The sequence below is a fragment of the Xyrauchen texanus genome, chromosome 32 (genome assembly GCF_025860055.1).
Source record: "Xyrauchen texanus isolate HMW12.3.18 chromosome 32, RBS_HiC_50CHRs, whole genome shotgun sequence".
Lineage (NCBI taxonomy): Eukaryota > Metazoa > Chordata > Actinopteri > Cypriniformes > Catostomidae > Xyrauchen > Xyrauchen texanus.
The window spans coordinates 24,176,288-24,191,833 of NC_068307.1; the positions used below are offsets into that span (position 1 = coordinate 24,176,288).

Consider the following 15,546-nt stretch of genomic DNA (forward strand, 5'->3'; position numbering starts at 1 on the left):
TCTGCATTTAAACAAGGTCAGTGTTTTTAGAGCACTAAAATTATCTAAATTATTATGTGTTTCTCCTGCAACAGCTTCAGTTGACGGATGTTCTGTGCCAACCACTCAGTTCAGCCAGTGTGCTGGTGGAGTCGGCCAGTGCTGTGGCCACAAAATCAGCCATCCTCACCCAAGCACCCTTCACCCTCAGAGAGTGTGTAAATCTCAAATTGCTTTTACATGCTTAACTTTGCTTTTATCATTGTACAGTAGATAGATAGATAGATAAATACATACAAACACCGATAAGCCACAACATTAAAACCACTGACGGGTGAAGTGAATAAAATGTATTATATTGTTACAATGGCACCTGTCAAGGTGTGGGATTTATTAGTCAGCAAGTGAACAGTCAGTTTTTGAATTTCATGTGTTGGAAGCAGGAAAAATGGGCAAGCGTAAAGCTGCGTTCACACTGCCAGCTAATTTGTGTTAGGTCGCTATTGGTGTGTATGGAGAGTCTAAACAGCACAGTTTCTTTACAACTAATATTATTATTAAAATATTAGGATCACGTGAGCTCTACCATCTTCTCTCTTATTGGCTGTCGCTCCTGAAAGTCGCTCTTCATTTGCATAAAGTTAAACATTTCTCAAATTTGTAGCATCACAGGACATGCCCACATCCGGTCGCCAACGGTCACCCTCGCTCGTGTTGCCGGAAGTCACCAGCTCTCATTGAACATGAATCAGATGAGGTCGTTTTGTCACTGCGTGTTGCTGGCAGTGTGAATGCAGCTTAAGGATCTGAGCGACTTTGACAGCAAGGTCCATATTGTGTTGGCTCGATGACTGGTTCGGAGTATCTCCAAAACGGCAGGTCTTGTGGTGTGTTCCCGATACGCAGTGCTTGGTACATACCAAAAGTGGTTCAAAGAAGAACAACTGGTGAACTGGCGATAGGGTCATGGGCGCCCAAGGCTCATGGATGTGCGTGGGGAGCTAAGGCTAGCCCGTCTGATCTGGTCTCACAGAAGAGCTACTGTAGCACAAATTGTTGAAAAACATAACGCTGGCCATGATAGAAAGGTGTCAGAACACACAGTGCATCGCAGCTTGCTGCTTATGGGGCTGTGTAGCCACAGACTGGTCAGAGGGCCCATGCTGACCCCTGTCCACTGCCGAAAGCTCCTATAATGGGCACGTGAGCATCAGAACTGGACCATGGAGCAAGTTGGCCTGGTCTGATGAATCACATTTTCCTTTAGATCATTTGGATGGCCAGGTGCGTGTGCGCCTTTTACTTGGGGAAGAGATGGCAGCAGGATGCACCATGGGAAGAAGGCAGGCTGGCGGAGGCAGTTTGATGCTCTGGGCAATGTTCTGCTGAGAAACCTTGGGTCCTGGCATTTATGTGGATGTTACTTTGACATGTACCACCTACCTACAGATTGTTGCAGACCACGTACCTCCCTTCATGGCAATGGTATTCCCTGATGGCAGTGGCCTCTTTCAGCAGGATAATGCAGGCTGCCACACTGCAAAAAAGTTTCAGAATGGTTTGAGAGACATGACAAAGAGTTCAAGGTGTTGACTTAGCCTCCAAATTCCCCAGATCTCAATCCGATCGAATATCTATGGCAGGGGTCGGCAACCTATGGCACGCCAGCAACGGCGGGAGAGGAATAGATTATTTTATTTATATATACTGCATTCCAATCTACATCTTGATGTAATCTTCCTCATGGTCACGCAGAGTGTTTTTATGAGCTGATTGGGAGGCTAATCAAGTGTGACGAGTTTGCAGTATACCCAACAGACTTTCTGATAATTGCACGAATAAAAGCACCCGCTTTGCTTCAGTCAGATTGCGTGAATGACAGCCTACATTCTGTGTTTCATTTGTTTCCTTTTGCTTTCAGAACAACACGCAATGCAATAAGAAAAACACCACTATAAATCCTTGATTTCCAACCCAGCATACAGGTACACCCAAAACGATGGACATTCAAAATTACGTTAAATTATTATAAGAGAATGCATAAACCCTCATGGTGGGGTTCAAAATGGAGTCTATTCAATGGCACAGCCATTGACCAGGAAAATAAAAACAAAATGGCTCTCCGTGTTAAAAAGGTTGCCGACCCCTGATATATGGGATGTGCTAGACCAACAAGTCCGATCCATGGAGACCCCACCTTGCAACTTACAGGACTTAAAGAATCTGCTGCTAATATCTTGGTGCCAAATACCACAGAACACCATAGGTCTTGTGGAGTCCATGCCTCAATGGATCAGAGCTGTTTTGGCAGTACGAGGGGGACCTACATGTGATATTAGACAGGTTGTTTTAAAGATATGGCTGATCGGTGTACAATTGATAGATGTCAGTATAAAGTCTAAGACCACTGTAATATTGCCCAGCAGTGTGTGCACCTTTAACCAATAAGCCTGACAACAGATGAAGTATAATTATGTTTGGACATTTTCTCTGCTCCACAGTGGGGTTTTTGAGCTGAATTTCATAGCAAGCCAGCCTGCAAGTGGCTACTATCAGTTCTCTGTTGCCGTCACTGGAGACAGACGATTTGTTGCCAACCATGTTGAGGTAAACTGAATCTTTAAAGACATTAGGTAAAAAAAGTTAAGTTGTCCATTTCTGTTTTAGCTACTCAGAATTCATAAAGTAGGACAAAGAGCTGACCTCAGAGTTGAACGCCTAACTGCAGTTGCAATGAACTGTGATTAATTTTCTCATTCACTTAATGTTCACATGGTTAATTAATCCATTGAGTCATTGTAGCTATGTAAAGAATAATTGCTCTGACTTTCAGCTTACAATTATAAGGTAAAGAACATGTCACATTTGCTGTAGAGGTTTTCTTACAAGTAAGTCATAGGCCTCTTCCTCTGAACAAAATATTTTGTTCTTTTTTAAAAGCAACACTATTCTTGTAATCACTGTTTTTCCTTTTATCTGCTTATTTGCCCTTTCAAATGTCCGTATGTATTAGAATAATAATTTTGTGTTGTTTTGAAACTTTAAATTGAATACCATTTGATCATTCTCAGCTGAAAGTGAAGGTCTCGACCAGGGTTGCCATCAACAATATGGACTTGTCTATGGTGGATAAGGACCAGAGCACTGGCCCAAAAACCACCAGGCAAGTTTTTAGTGGCCCTTATCTTGTTTATTTACACTATGCCTTTTTATTGCAAAATAATGCCAACTTGTGTGCCAAATTCTGTGTTTCAGAGTGGAATATCCTAAAAAAGCCCAGGCGTCCTTTATGGCCGACAGCCATCAGAACTTTGCCATGACATTCCAGTTAGTTGACGAGACAACAGGAATTGAACTCGCCCCTCACCAGGTGGTTATCACAACTACAACTTTATTTTTACATGTTGAGTTTGCATTCAAGTCAATAAGCATGTCAAGTGAATAAATTTTATCCTTAAGTGTCAATTCTTTTTTTAATATACTTCTATAATAGCCGTGAAAGCAAAAGCTATTGCAGGGCTGCTTAAATCTTATGGGTAAATTTCACGAAAGTATGTCGAGGTCACATTTCACCCCATTCAAAAAAACATTCTGTTGCACCTATTTTAGAACCATATTTGCATTGTGAAAATGATTTGTGACAATTAAGCAAAACACATTAACAACCCAGTGGGGTGTAACGCTCCATCGATCTGGATCAATGCAACGCTCCTTTAGTTTGACACTCTTATGCCAGCCATGTCCGTACGAATGTTCATCATGGGATGCAGCAACCGTGCGTGCGTTATTTTTTTCAATAGCTGAAGTACCTTTTTTTGTTGTGGATGTACCAATTTGGATACTGGATTTAAACTTTTCAGTGAGATCAGTAAAATTCTGATTTTATTTTGGCTGCATTTGTGAGATAATAAATGTAATTGTGTAAATTAGGCACATAATAGGCACCCTGAATCAAATCGAAATCGCGTCGCTGCAAACTAAGGTATCAACAAATATCAGATTGCTGGCTGAGAGAATCGATATAAGATTTACACCCTTTATAACAATGCAGTAATTTTATTTCAATCTGCTTGAATTAAAGACAGTAAAACGGATACTACCGTGATTTATAAATTATTTACAATGCAAGTAATATCATGTTTATGATATATTAGATGTTTAATTATGAAATACGATTATGAAATAAGACCAGGACATGTTTTTGACAGGCTTCCTGATAGTCACTTCTTTGTTTACGGTTAAACACCAGCCGATCTATTTTAAATGCACATAAACATCTGAAATGTTTGAATGAACTGACTCTAGTCATTGCTCTCAGACGTTTGTGAGATTGCACAACCAGAAGACAGGACAGGAGGTGGTGTTTGTGGCTGAGCCTGACAGTAAGAACCTGTATAAGTTTGAGTTGGACACAGCTGAGAGGAAGACCGAGTTTAATTCCATCTCTGGCACCTATGCTCTCTACTTGATGGTGGGAGACGCTACACTGGAGAACCCCATCTTATGGAACGTGGTAAGGCAGTTATTTTTTTCAGAGATCAATGGGAACTTGAAGCAGAAGCGTTGTTTTGTCTCATAGAATATACACTTTATGGCCAAAAGTATGTGGACTCCCCCTTCTAATGAATGAGTTTGGTTACTCCATTATTTCCAGTGAAGACTAACCATAATACTTCTACATACAATGGCATTGTGTGCATCTAACATTGTTTGGGGAGAGCCCTTTTCCATTCCAGCATGACTGTGCCCCTGTGCACTTAGCAAGGTTCATAAAGGAATGTTTTACTGTGTGGTCTGGAAGAAATTGCCTGGCATGCACAAAGTTTAGACCTGAACACCATTGAACATCTTGTTCATCTTGGGGTGAATTGGAATAGCAATCGCCCAATATCAGTGCCTGACCTCACTAACTCCCTTGAGACTGAATGGGAGCAAATCCCAGCAGTGATGTTAAAACATACAGTATAGTAGAAATCCTTCTCAGAAGAGTGGAAGCTGTTGCTGTAGCAAAGGGGGATTTGATGCCTATGGTTTTTAAATTAAAAACTCATCAAGCACATATGGTGTCCAGAAATGTTTTGCCACATAGTGCAATTCAGTCCTCTTGTTCTTTGGGGAATCTGTTTGCCTGCATGCCTGGAAATTAAGATGTTGGAACTGTGTCAACATCCTTACAAAAAACTTTGATTGGGGTGATTTGACGTTTTTAACATTTTATTAAAATTTTCTTTTCATAGGCTGATGTTGTGCTCAAGTTTCTGGATGAAGAGGCACCTTCAACAATTCAAGCCAAAACTTTATATATGCCCAAACCAGAAATTCAGGTAAGAGCTCCAATGACTAACAACCTCCTAATAAAAGTCCCATCACTAGGGCTGAGTGGCATATTCATATATTTATAATATATTACCAATGATTTTGCTGGTGATCTATAATTAAGCGTCTTATTTCGTTTTCTGAAGAGCATGCTATTAGACTATTTTCACAATCCTTTCTTTCTTGTTTTAAATTTTAAAAAGGTGTCTAATGGCTTTAGAATTTGTAGGTTTGATTAATTTCAGTGAATCAGTTCAAATAGTGAATTTAATTGATTCAACAACTTGAATCATTTGAACCATCACTCAAAAATGCCCTACATGGTATTTGCATGGTATTAACCAATTGTATGGTTAATATATAAATGAAAAATATTAAACACCATTGTTCCTTGTTTATTTATTAGGTCACATTTTATAATACGTGTCTTTAACTACTATGTACTAACATTTAAAATACATACAATACAATGTTGTTTAAATAAAAGTTGTTCTGAAAAATACTCGCATGATTCACATTTTTTGCTACTGAGGTTGAGGTACGGGAATGGTTAGGGTTTTGATTAGGTTTAGGTTGGAGTAGGGGTTGGGTTAGGTTTAGGATTAGGTCTTAAGGTTAACAGTGTAACTAAATATATAATTAGTTCTGGTACTTAAACATAAGAACTATGCAACAACACATATATACATAATAAGTACATTGTATAAATTGTGATTATTGCTGTATTTCACATCCATGTTACATCTGTCATCAAGAGGCTCAAAATATAAAATATTTTTTTAAGTAAATCACCCAGCCCTACTCTAGCAATCACCTAATATCTGTTGCTGTTATTGATAGTGTTATGTTTCTATAGCATCTGTTCAGAGAGCCAGAGAAGAAGCCTCCTACAGTTGTGTCCAATGCATTTACTGCCCTGGTCCTTTCCCCATTTTTGCTCCTACTCATTCTGGTAAGGACTCCTGAACCTTTTTTTTTTTTCTGGAGATCTTAAACTTGATATGCCATATTAAATTAAACTGCTATGACATTTTTTCTATACATGCAATCTATGTTGTGTTGTTTCTATGCATTTAGGCTGTCATTCTATCTCTTGGTCTGTCTAACTTATTTCTCTCTCATCTCTCTTATTCAGTGGTTTAAACTGGGAGCCAATATCTCAAACTTCACTCTGTCTCCTAGCACTATACTCTTCCACATAGGCCATGCAGGTGAGTTGACCGACTGTTATTACACAGCACTGTGGAATACTTGATTCTGATTGATCTTTGCATTTTGCAGTCAGCTATTTTTGCATAATTACTGCTTAACTTTATAATTGAACATTGTCCCTGGCAACCAATTTGATTCAAAGCTATACTAGTTTCATTTCTCAATTGATTCAAATCAACATTTCATGTCCAACCATTTGTCCGTCATCCATCCAGTTTGTTAGTCAGTCAAGTAAGCCATTTAATAAGCAGAATTTTGTCACCCAGGTTTTTTTTTGTATATTTTTTTTATTTTTTAAATCACAGTGTGTTTATCCATTCCTTTCACTTTTAGCTATGCTGGGTCTTATGTATGTGTACTGGACTCACTTAAACATGTTCCAGACTCTGAAGTATCTGGCTATCATAGGCAGTCTCACATTCCTGGCTGGGAACCGCATGCTGGCTCAGAAAGCTGTAAAAAGGTACAATTTCCATCCCCTGTATTCAACACACTTTCAGAAAAACATGAGAAACTTGTAGAAGTTCATTCAAACTGATGTTGCCCTTTTTGCCCTTGATCAAGCACCAACAGTTAAAACAGTGCAGTTTTGTTGTTTCTTGGTATAACAGAACTAGGCGATACAGATAAAGAAAAAACAGATCTTGATAATTTTCAGCCTTGTGACTGTATTCGTATACAGAATATACAATGTACATACGTGTGTGTGTATGTATATGTGTGTATATATATATGTATGTGTGTGTGTGTATATATATATATATATATATATATATATATATATATATATATATATATATATATATATATATATATTATTTTATATATATATATATATATATATATATATTATTAGAGCCTGACTGATATGGGATTTGAGACCGATACTGATTTTAGAGGAGGGAAATTCACAGATTACCGATAAAGTAGCCAATATAGTAAATTTTTGAGCTGGAATGTAAACTGACCTTTTCCATGTGGATTGTGCACCAGATTTGCACCGATAAGACTATGCAAAGGTACTCGGAGGGCTGCTTTCTTAAACAAAATTTATCAAAGATTATTTGACATTATTATTATTATTATACATTGTCAACAAATTCTAGAAATGAACACTGAGAAAATAAAGAATAAACAAAAATACAATACAGCATCAGTCAATGGCTGACCATTTAAATAAAGAATAAATTCAAATTAAAATAAATTGCTAAAAAAACATCAGTAGTATTGTTTAGTATCAGTCAAATGCTGACTTTTTTAAATTCTGCCAGTCAGTTAGGGGCAGGTTGTAAAACAAGAGCATTTACACTTGCCGAGTCAAGTGATAAGTGGCAGCGGTGTTACTCTATATTCTGCTATACAAGTTCAGGGGAAACTTTCAACAGTGGAAAACCAGACTTTTAAATATTATATTTTGTAAATGCAATGACTTGAATTGTTCGATTGAAGGGGGTACCAAACTGCGAATCCTGAACAAAATACACGTTTACACATTAGCTTCCTCTCAGCTGACAAGAGATGAAAGTTAGCTATTTAGCTATAAGCTCGTTGTCACATAGAGTAAAAGAAGTATGTTGTTTATTTACTTTCCAGAAATCAACACTAAACAGACACAATCCACCACTGTAACGTTATCTGCTGAGCTGCAAAAAAATGCTCTGATGTTTAACTTTCAGTCTGCAACGTTACTGACAGCACTGACAAACTGTAGCTGGCTAACATGGCAAATAGATGTGATAAACATGAGTGAGATGGATATCAGGGACAGGGTTAACGTTATATTAGCTATATTGAAAAGGGAAAATTATGGGGTCATTGTTTATTAACTTTCCAGTATGTTTTTCACAAACAAGTTAGCAACTTAGAGTGAAAACACAGCTTAACTCCGCACTGTCTGCAGAACCACCAGCATCTTAGCTCTGTAAACAATGGAGTCAGAGCACTCTCTGCTGGATAAACTATGTTATGACGTCAGTTCTAAATCACCCCAAGCATTGCTCTCTGCATTAGAGCCCTTACATAGTCAACGCATCAGTACGCGTATGCCTCTGAAAGGCTACGCGTCGCTATGCTTCGGCCGCCATTATGCGTCGATGCGTAGCCAAATGTGTCGTCCTAGTTTTTGATACGCGACGCACCGATGCACGCAATACTATGCGTTGTCGGTGGGGGCGACATTGCAAGTAATTGTACATTTAATTAAAGTATATTATGTTTACAGAAGAAGATTTGAATACAATGGCGGGTGAAGAGGAAAAATTATGCGAGCTTATACGCATACATCCGCATTTATATTTAAATGTCTCTACTCGTCCATGCTTCGCATGGGAAGCACCAGAGACACAAACTCACCATCCTGATCTCTTTTTTTGGTTTAAAGGGCGAACATACCACCGTCTATCTCTGCGCTGCCTTTGATGCCGCCTATGTAAAATCAGCAATATGCACTCCTATTCAGTTGCCATTTTGATCTGAATATGACGTGACCCGACTCTACTAATATCACCAGACTCTACTACCCCCTGTTGCGGGAGCGGTGTATTGCATTTCACGCATCGCCCGTGACGCGTGCGTCTGCTTGCGTCCACTGTTTAGACTATGAAAGGGAGCGCGTCGCTCGCGTCACTCGCGTTGCTTGCTCGCGTTGATTATGTAAAGGCCCTTATATGTTAATAATCTGCAAGTATCGGAAAGCATGCACATCGATACAATATATCTGTGAAAGGCTAATATCGGCCGATAATAGAAATCAGTCGGGCACTAACACACACACAGTTGAAGTCAGAAGTCATTAAAACAATTTTTTTTTAACCACTCCACAGATTTCATAGTAGCAAACTATAGTTTTGGCAAGTCGTTTAGGTCATCTACTTTGTGCATGACAAGTAATTTTTCCAACAATTGTTTACCGACATATTGTTTCGATTTTAATTGATTATATCACAATTCCAGTGGGTCACAAGTTAACATACACTAAGTTAACTGTGCCTTTAAGCAGCTTGGAAAATTCCAGAACATGATGTAAGCCTTTAGGCAATTAGCTTCTGATAGAAGGTGCACTGAATTGGAGGTGTGGATGTATTTTAAAGCGTACCTTCAAACTCCGCGCCTCTTTGCTTGACATCATTGGAAAATCAAAATAAATCAGCCAAGACCTAAAAAATTTTGGTTCATCCTTGGGAGCAAATTTCAAATTCCTGAAGGTACCACGTTCATCAGTACAACCAACAGTAGGCAAGTATAAACACCATGGGACCACGCAGCCATTACACCGTTTAGGAAGGAGACACATTCTGTCTCCTAGAGATGAACGTAGTTTTGTGCGAAAAGTGCAAATCAATCCCAGAACAACAGCAAAGGACCTTGTGAAGATACTGGAGGAAACAGGTAGAAAAGTATCTATATCCACAGTAAAGAGAGTCCTATATCGACATAACTTGAAAGGCTGCCCAACATGGAAGAAGCCACTGCTCCAAAACCGCCATAAAAGCCAGACTATTTTATCTAAATTACACAATGATGATTAATTGACTTTATAGACATTACAGTTTTATTGTCTGTTAATGCTGATATTCTGTAAAGCTGCTTTGAAACGATGTGTGTTGTGAAAGGCGCTATACAAATAAAATTGACTTGACTACCGTTTGCGAATGCACATGTAGACAATGACCTTACTTTTTGAGAAATAACCTCTGGTCTGAAAAAACTAAAATTGTTTGGCCATATCTTCATTATGTTTGGAGGAAAAAGGGTGAGGTTTGCAAGCCGAAGAACAGCATCCCAACTGTGGCGATATGGAAAAAATCCATACCGTCTCTTTCACTTTTCCAAATGGGCTGAAACCAATGAGGAAGTAAGGAGAAAAATATATAAAAGATAGAACGAAATGGAAGAGCGAAGAAAATTCAAACTTGCAGATTATCTAAGCAGGACACACGCTACCTGAAGGCCACTCGATGCCATTTGTTACTGGAATCTCGGTTTGCGGTGTGATTGTTTTCCATCATCTTTTAACCCCACGCAAAGACTCCAAACTTTTTTTTCCAGGTCCTGGATGTTCAGTGGTGGGCCGCTACATAGCCTGCTTCATGCAGTCAACACACGCGCACACATACACGCTCACTACACACTCACGCACAAACGTATTTTGAATCAGGGACTATTTTGGTGAAATCAAAAGAAAGTCTGAACTAAATTTAAGCCGCAATCTCCTTGGTACTGTTTGTTTCATTCATTTTATTTTATTTTTTTAATTTTGAGAACATTGTATAACTGTTTTTTTGTATGTTTTCTTAAATAACATTTTTGTTTTTGACCTGAAAACCTTCCATTTGTGAGTTTGACATTTAAGCCATATTCAGTGTGCTATTGTGGATATTGGACAGCATTCATTTTGTGTATTGGTGGTTTATGAGCTATTTACCGGGAAACTGAAATTGATTATTTTTCACATGTCTGAAGCCTGAACAATTTGATTCAATTGATCTTTTATGAATGCTTCGAATTTATTTGGGACAGCCACCGTTACACAACCGTGAAGCATGGGGGTGGCAGCATCATGTTGTGGTGGTCCTTTGGAGGGGCTGGTGCACTTCACAATATAGATGGCATCATGAGGAAGGAAAATTATGTGGATATATTAAAGCAATATCTCAAGACATCAGCCAGAAAGTTAAAGCTTGGTCGCAAATTGGTCTTCCAAATGGACAATAACCCAAAGCAGACCTCCAAAATTTGGCAAAATGGCTTAAGGACAACAAAGTCAAGGTATTGGAGTGGCCATCACAAAGCCTTGACTTGAAAAAGCATGTGCGAGCAAGGACGCCTACAAACCTGACTCAGTTACACCAGTTCCGTCTGGAGGAATGGGCCATAATTCCAGAAACTTATTATGAGAAGCTTGTAAAAGATTATCCAGAATGTTTGACTCAAGTTAAACAAAGGCAATGCTACCAAATACTAACCAAGTGTATGTAAACTTCTGACCCACTGGGAATGTGATGAAAGAAATAAAAGCTGAAATAAATAATTCTCTCTACTATTATTCTACTATTTCACATTCTTAAAAGAAAGTAGTGATCCTAACTGACCTAAGACAGGGAATGTTTTCTACAATTAAATGTCAGGTATTGTGAAAAATGGAGTTGAAATATATTTGGCTAAGGTGTATGTAAACTTCTGACTTCAACTGTACACTGGCGGCCAAAAGTTTGGAATAATGTACAGATTTTGCTCTTATGGAAAGAAATTGGTACTTCTATTCACCAAAGTGACATTCAACTGATCACAATACATACTCAGGACACTAATAATGTGAAAATTTACTATTTACTATTACAATTGGAAAAAAATTCAGAACTTCTTAATCTACTTCAAATAAATCTCATCAAAAAATCCTCCATCTGCAGCAATGACAGCTTTGCAGATCCTTGGCATTCTAGCTGTCAGTTTATCCAGATACTTGTGTGACATTTCACCCCACACTTCCTGTAGCATTTGCCATAGGTGTGGCTGTCTTGTCTGGCACTTCTCACGCACTTTACAGTCTAGCTGATCCCACAAAAGCTCAATGGGGTTTAGATCCATAACACACTTTTCCAATTATCTGTAGTTGTCCAATGTCTGTGTTTTCCCCCTGATTCTTCTTTTTATTGTTGTACGTGAAACTGGTGTTGAGCGGGTAGAATTCAGTGAAGCTGTCAGCTGAGGACATGTGAAGCATCCATTTCTCAAACTAGAGACTCTAATTGAAACACTGAATCTTCAGTGTTTTGGCAATTTATAGCCTTCATTCCTCAAAACAATGATTGACTGATGAGTTTCTAGAGAAAACTTACTTTTTTGCAATTTTTGACCTAATATTGACCTTGAGACATGCCAGTCTGTTTCATTCTGTCTATTGCATTCTGTGGCAACTCAATGTTAAGACAATGTTAAGCTTCGTTTAGCGAAACAAATAGCTTTCAACTGTGTTTGATATAATAGCAAGTGATTTTCTAGTATCAAATTAGCAATTTAGCACGATTACTTAAGGATAAGGTGTTGGAGTGATGGCTGCTGGAAATGGGGCCTGTCTAGATTTTATCAAAAATGACTTTTTTTTCAAATAGTGATGGTGCTGTTTTTTTGTTTTTTTTTACATCAGTGGAATGCCACTTTATTGAATTAAATTATCAATTTCCTTCCGAAACAGCAAAATCTGTATATTATTCTAAACTTTTGGCCGCCAGTGTATAAACAGGTCAACAGAGAATTGCCAGACTGGTTAGAACTGATCAAATCTATGGTAACTCAGATAACCGCTCTGTTCAATTGTGGTGAGAAGAATATCATCTCGGAATGCTATTCCAAGATGCTGGGTGGCACTGTTTTAGCGGCACGAGGGGCACCTACACAATATTAGGGAGGTGGTTTTAATGTGTGTGTGTGTGTATATTTATATATAGTGATAAATATTTGGTCTGAAATGGCTTAAAGGGTACCATTTCTTACTAATTCTAATGCCATTTTGCTTTAAAGGTGCATTCAGTGATGTTTTGCTAATTTCTAATCTTATAAAAAGAAATAAATTAATGGTATTTTTTGAAGAATAAATGCTCCAACTAATGTCCAAAGTTTATTGCAGTCAGATTTGTGATGCCAATTTCGTCATCAGCAGTGCGCTCAAACTGAATGCGTGCAGCCCTGTTTTTCTAACCGCACATCTCTGAATGTGCAGAATATGATTGCGCCTGGAATTATTTGCTCTAACTAGTGGGTTCACAAGGTGGCAGCACTCACATTTGAGCTGTGCTGTAATGAAGTGCTAGAAGATGTAATCGCTGGTAATCAACAGAAGTATGTGGAAACGACAACAGTGGATGTGCAAGTCACGAATGCGTGTGAAAGGAGGTCAGGCGATACCTGCATTTGTATACCTCAAGGAGTATAATGACATTTTTAGCAGTTGTAGTGTGCATGCGCTAACCGGCTGTGTATACACGCCCATTCAAATGAAGTATACTTTGACAGGCTCACATTTGACTACGCAGATGCTAAGCTTTCATGTCATAACCGAATTATACTTTGGGCTTTACGTGAGAAAAATACTCTGGTCATTTCGTTTAAATTCGTCACTAACAAGAGGAATGTGTGCACCTCGTTTATGGACCACTGCGTGGTTTTGCGCACAGCCATTTATTTTTACAATTTGAAAGTCGCATGAACAAATGATACTGCTATCGCTTTAGCTAACTTTAAAACTAGCGAGTTGGTGTCCCGTGTCGAAAATCCAGTGACGCTTGTAGTGACGATTCTCTCTGACCAATCAGTGATCTGCAGGGTTTTGACGTCACATTTAGTATCGGCTCGGCTCTCTTGGAACCTCGACTGAGGTGGTACTTAAAGTACCAGGTACTATCCAGAGTGGAAAAGCCCCATTAGACTGCTTGACAAAATAGAGGCTCTTTTCACTCTTTGTCCCCTGGCAGTGTTCACTTTTAACCCTCTGCTGAATTTATGCATGAGTAGTCATCTATGAGCTCTTTATCAGTGCTAGAGTTTCTTAGAAGTGCTTTCTAATAATTTTTTTTCTTGTGGGACTAAATTAATTTCACAGATTTAGACTGAATTTCCATCTGTAAGCCCTTTTAATTAACAAACTTTTGTGGCAATTACACACCAAATTGATCTATAGTGCCCTCAGAAAGACCATAGGGAGAGCTTAAACATTGATGTGGGTAAAAAGCATTCAACATTTTTATTTTTTTTGTTTTTTTTTTTGTCGGTGGAAGTGACGTTTTCAAACTCGCATGCGTGTCGCCGCTAGCTTTAAAGTGTTAATCAACCTTAGTTCAATACTTGCATCTCAAATTATCTACACCCTCACAGAACTTGGCGTAATGGTAAATAAGTCATTTAAAAAAAAAATAAAAAATTCAACGTTTGTAAGGTGCTATCACTTTTGTACATTTTCAGTAGATTTCACTTTAGCCACGTTGTCAATTGTTTTGCAAGGATGCTACAAAGTTGAGAAAAGTTTAACTTTATTCAAATGAGCAGAACATCAGCCTGTTTTTGTTTTCTGGTCTCCAGTGTTTGCACTCACATCGGCATATGTTCTTACCACATAATGTGATGTTTAGTGTATTATATTTATTAAAATTGTAAAAAAAAATAAAGCATTGTCCCGATACTTTAGAGAGTCCCAATGACCGTTTTTTGACGGTCCTCACCCGTCAAAGTTTAAGAAGTGGAAGGATGACATGAAGCTATAAACCGAGGTGAAGTAATTTGGCACTAAGAGTTATTGCATTCAACAACTGCATGGGTTAAGCATGAACAAATTTTTACACCCAATTAGGCCTTAAAATGGAATACTCGTAATGATCGTTTTTACATTGTTTCTTATGGAGACTGAATTAGAATCATCATGGAGGCAGCCAGAATTTAGTCAGGAAAACTGTATATAAAGTCATGGAAATATCTACAATGAATAATTCCTCTAGTTATGTTTGGCTCTAAAATATTTTTTCAGCTAGAAATAACTTAGTGAGTGCAATCACTGTGAAATGCTTTTTTTTTTTTTTTTTTTTAAATCCCAGGTAACACGAATGAATGGAAAAGTTCTGTTGAAATTCATTGGTCAAATGGTGTAGGAACCCTGAGTGATGCAGTGAAGGAAATGAGTTTGTGCAATCTGTCTCATGTGAAATACTGTTGATGGTTGACAAGATGGAGAAGTTAATGTTACTGTGAGCGATTTTACTGTTCTATGTGATTAGTCTCTGCTCACATCTAGGGATTTTGTAAAAAAAAAAAAAGATTGTTTGAAAACAAATTATGATTTCTAGTTTTATTCATATATTGTTGGATCGTTAATTTTTTTTAATGATGATTCATTATGAACTGCTGCAGTTAATATACAAAAACCTTTCCTCCAGAATGTATTTGTGACCAGTTTTACAGCCCACCAATAATGTTAGGGCATTTAGTTGGCACACTCTCTGGGATCAACAAAACAGCTGTGAACTTGACTACATGAAGTAATCAGTATGACTC

The 15,546-nt window shown here is 38.2% G+C and overlaps 1 protein-coding gene across 1 annotated transcript in view; it reads left to right on the plus strand.

The window, feature by feature from the left end:
• Window positions 1–15,546, plus strand: part of LOC127626250 (dolichyl-diphosphooligosaccharide--protein glycosyltransferase subunit 2-like) — a 28,304-nt gene that overhangs the window by 7,692 nt on the left and 5,066 nt on the right. The window contains exons 9-17 of the mRNA XM_052101913.1: window positions 75–193; window positions 2,481–2,586; window positions 3,051–3,142; window positions 3,235–3,349; window positions 4,298–4,492; window positions 5,217–5,303; window positions 6,152–6,247; window positions 6,431–6,506; window positions 6,841–6,970. Of these exons, the coding sequence (XP_051957873.1) occupies window positions 75–193; window positions 2,481–2,586; window positions 3,051–3,142; window positions 3,235–3,349; window positions 4,298–4,492; window positions 5,217–5,303; window positions 6,152–6,247; window positions 6,431–6,506; window positions 6,841–6,970 (1,016 nt within the window). The remainder of the gene's footprint in view (window positions 1–74; window positions 194–2,480; window positions 2,587–3,050; window positions 3,143–3,234; window positions 3,350–4,297; window positions 4,493–5,216; window positions 5,304–6,151; window positions 6,248–6,430; window positions 6,507–6,840; window positions 6,971–15,546) is intronic.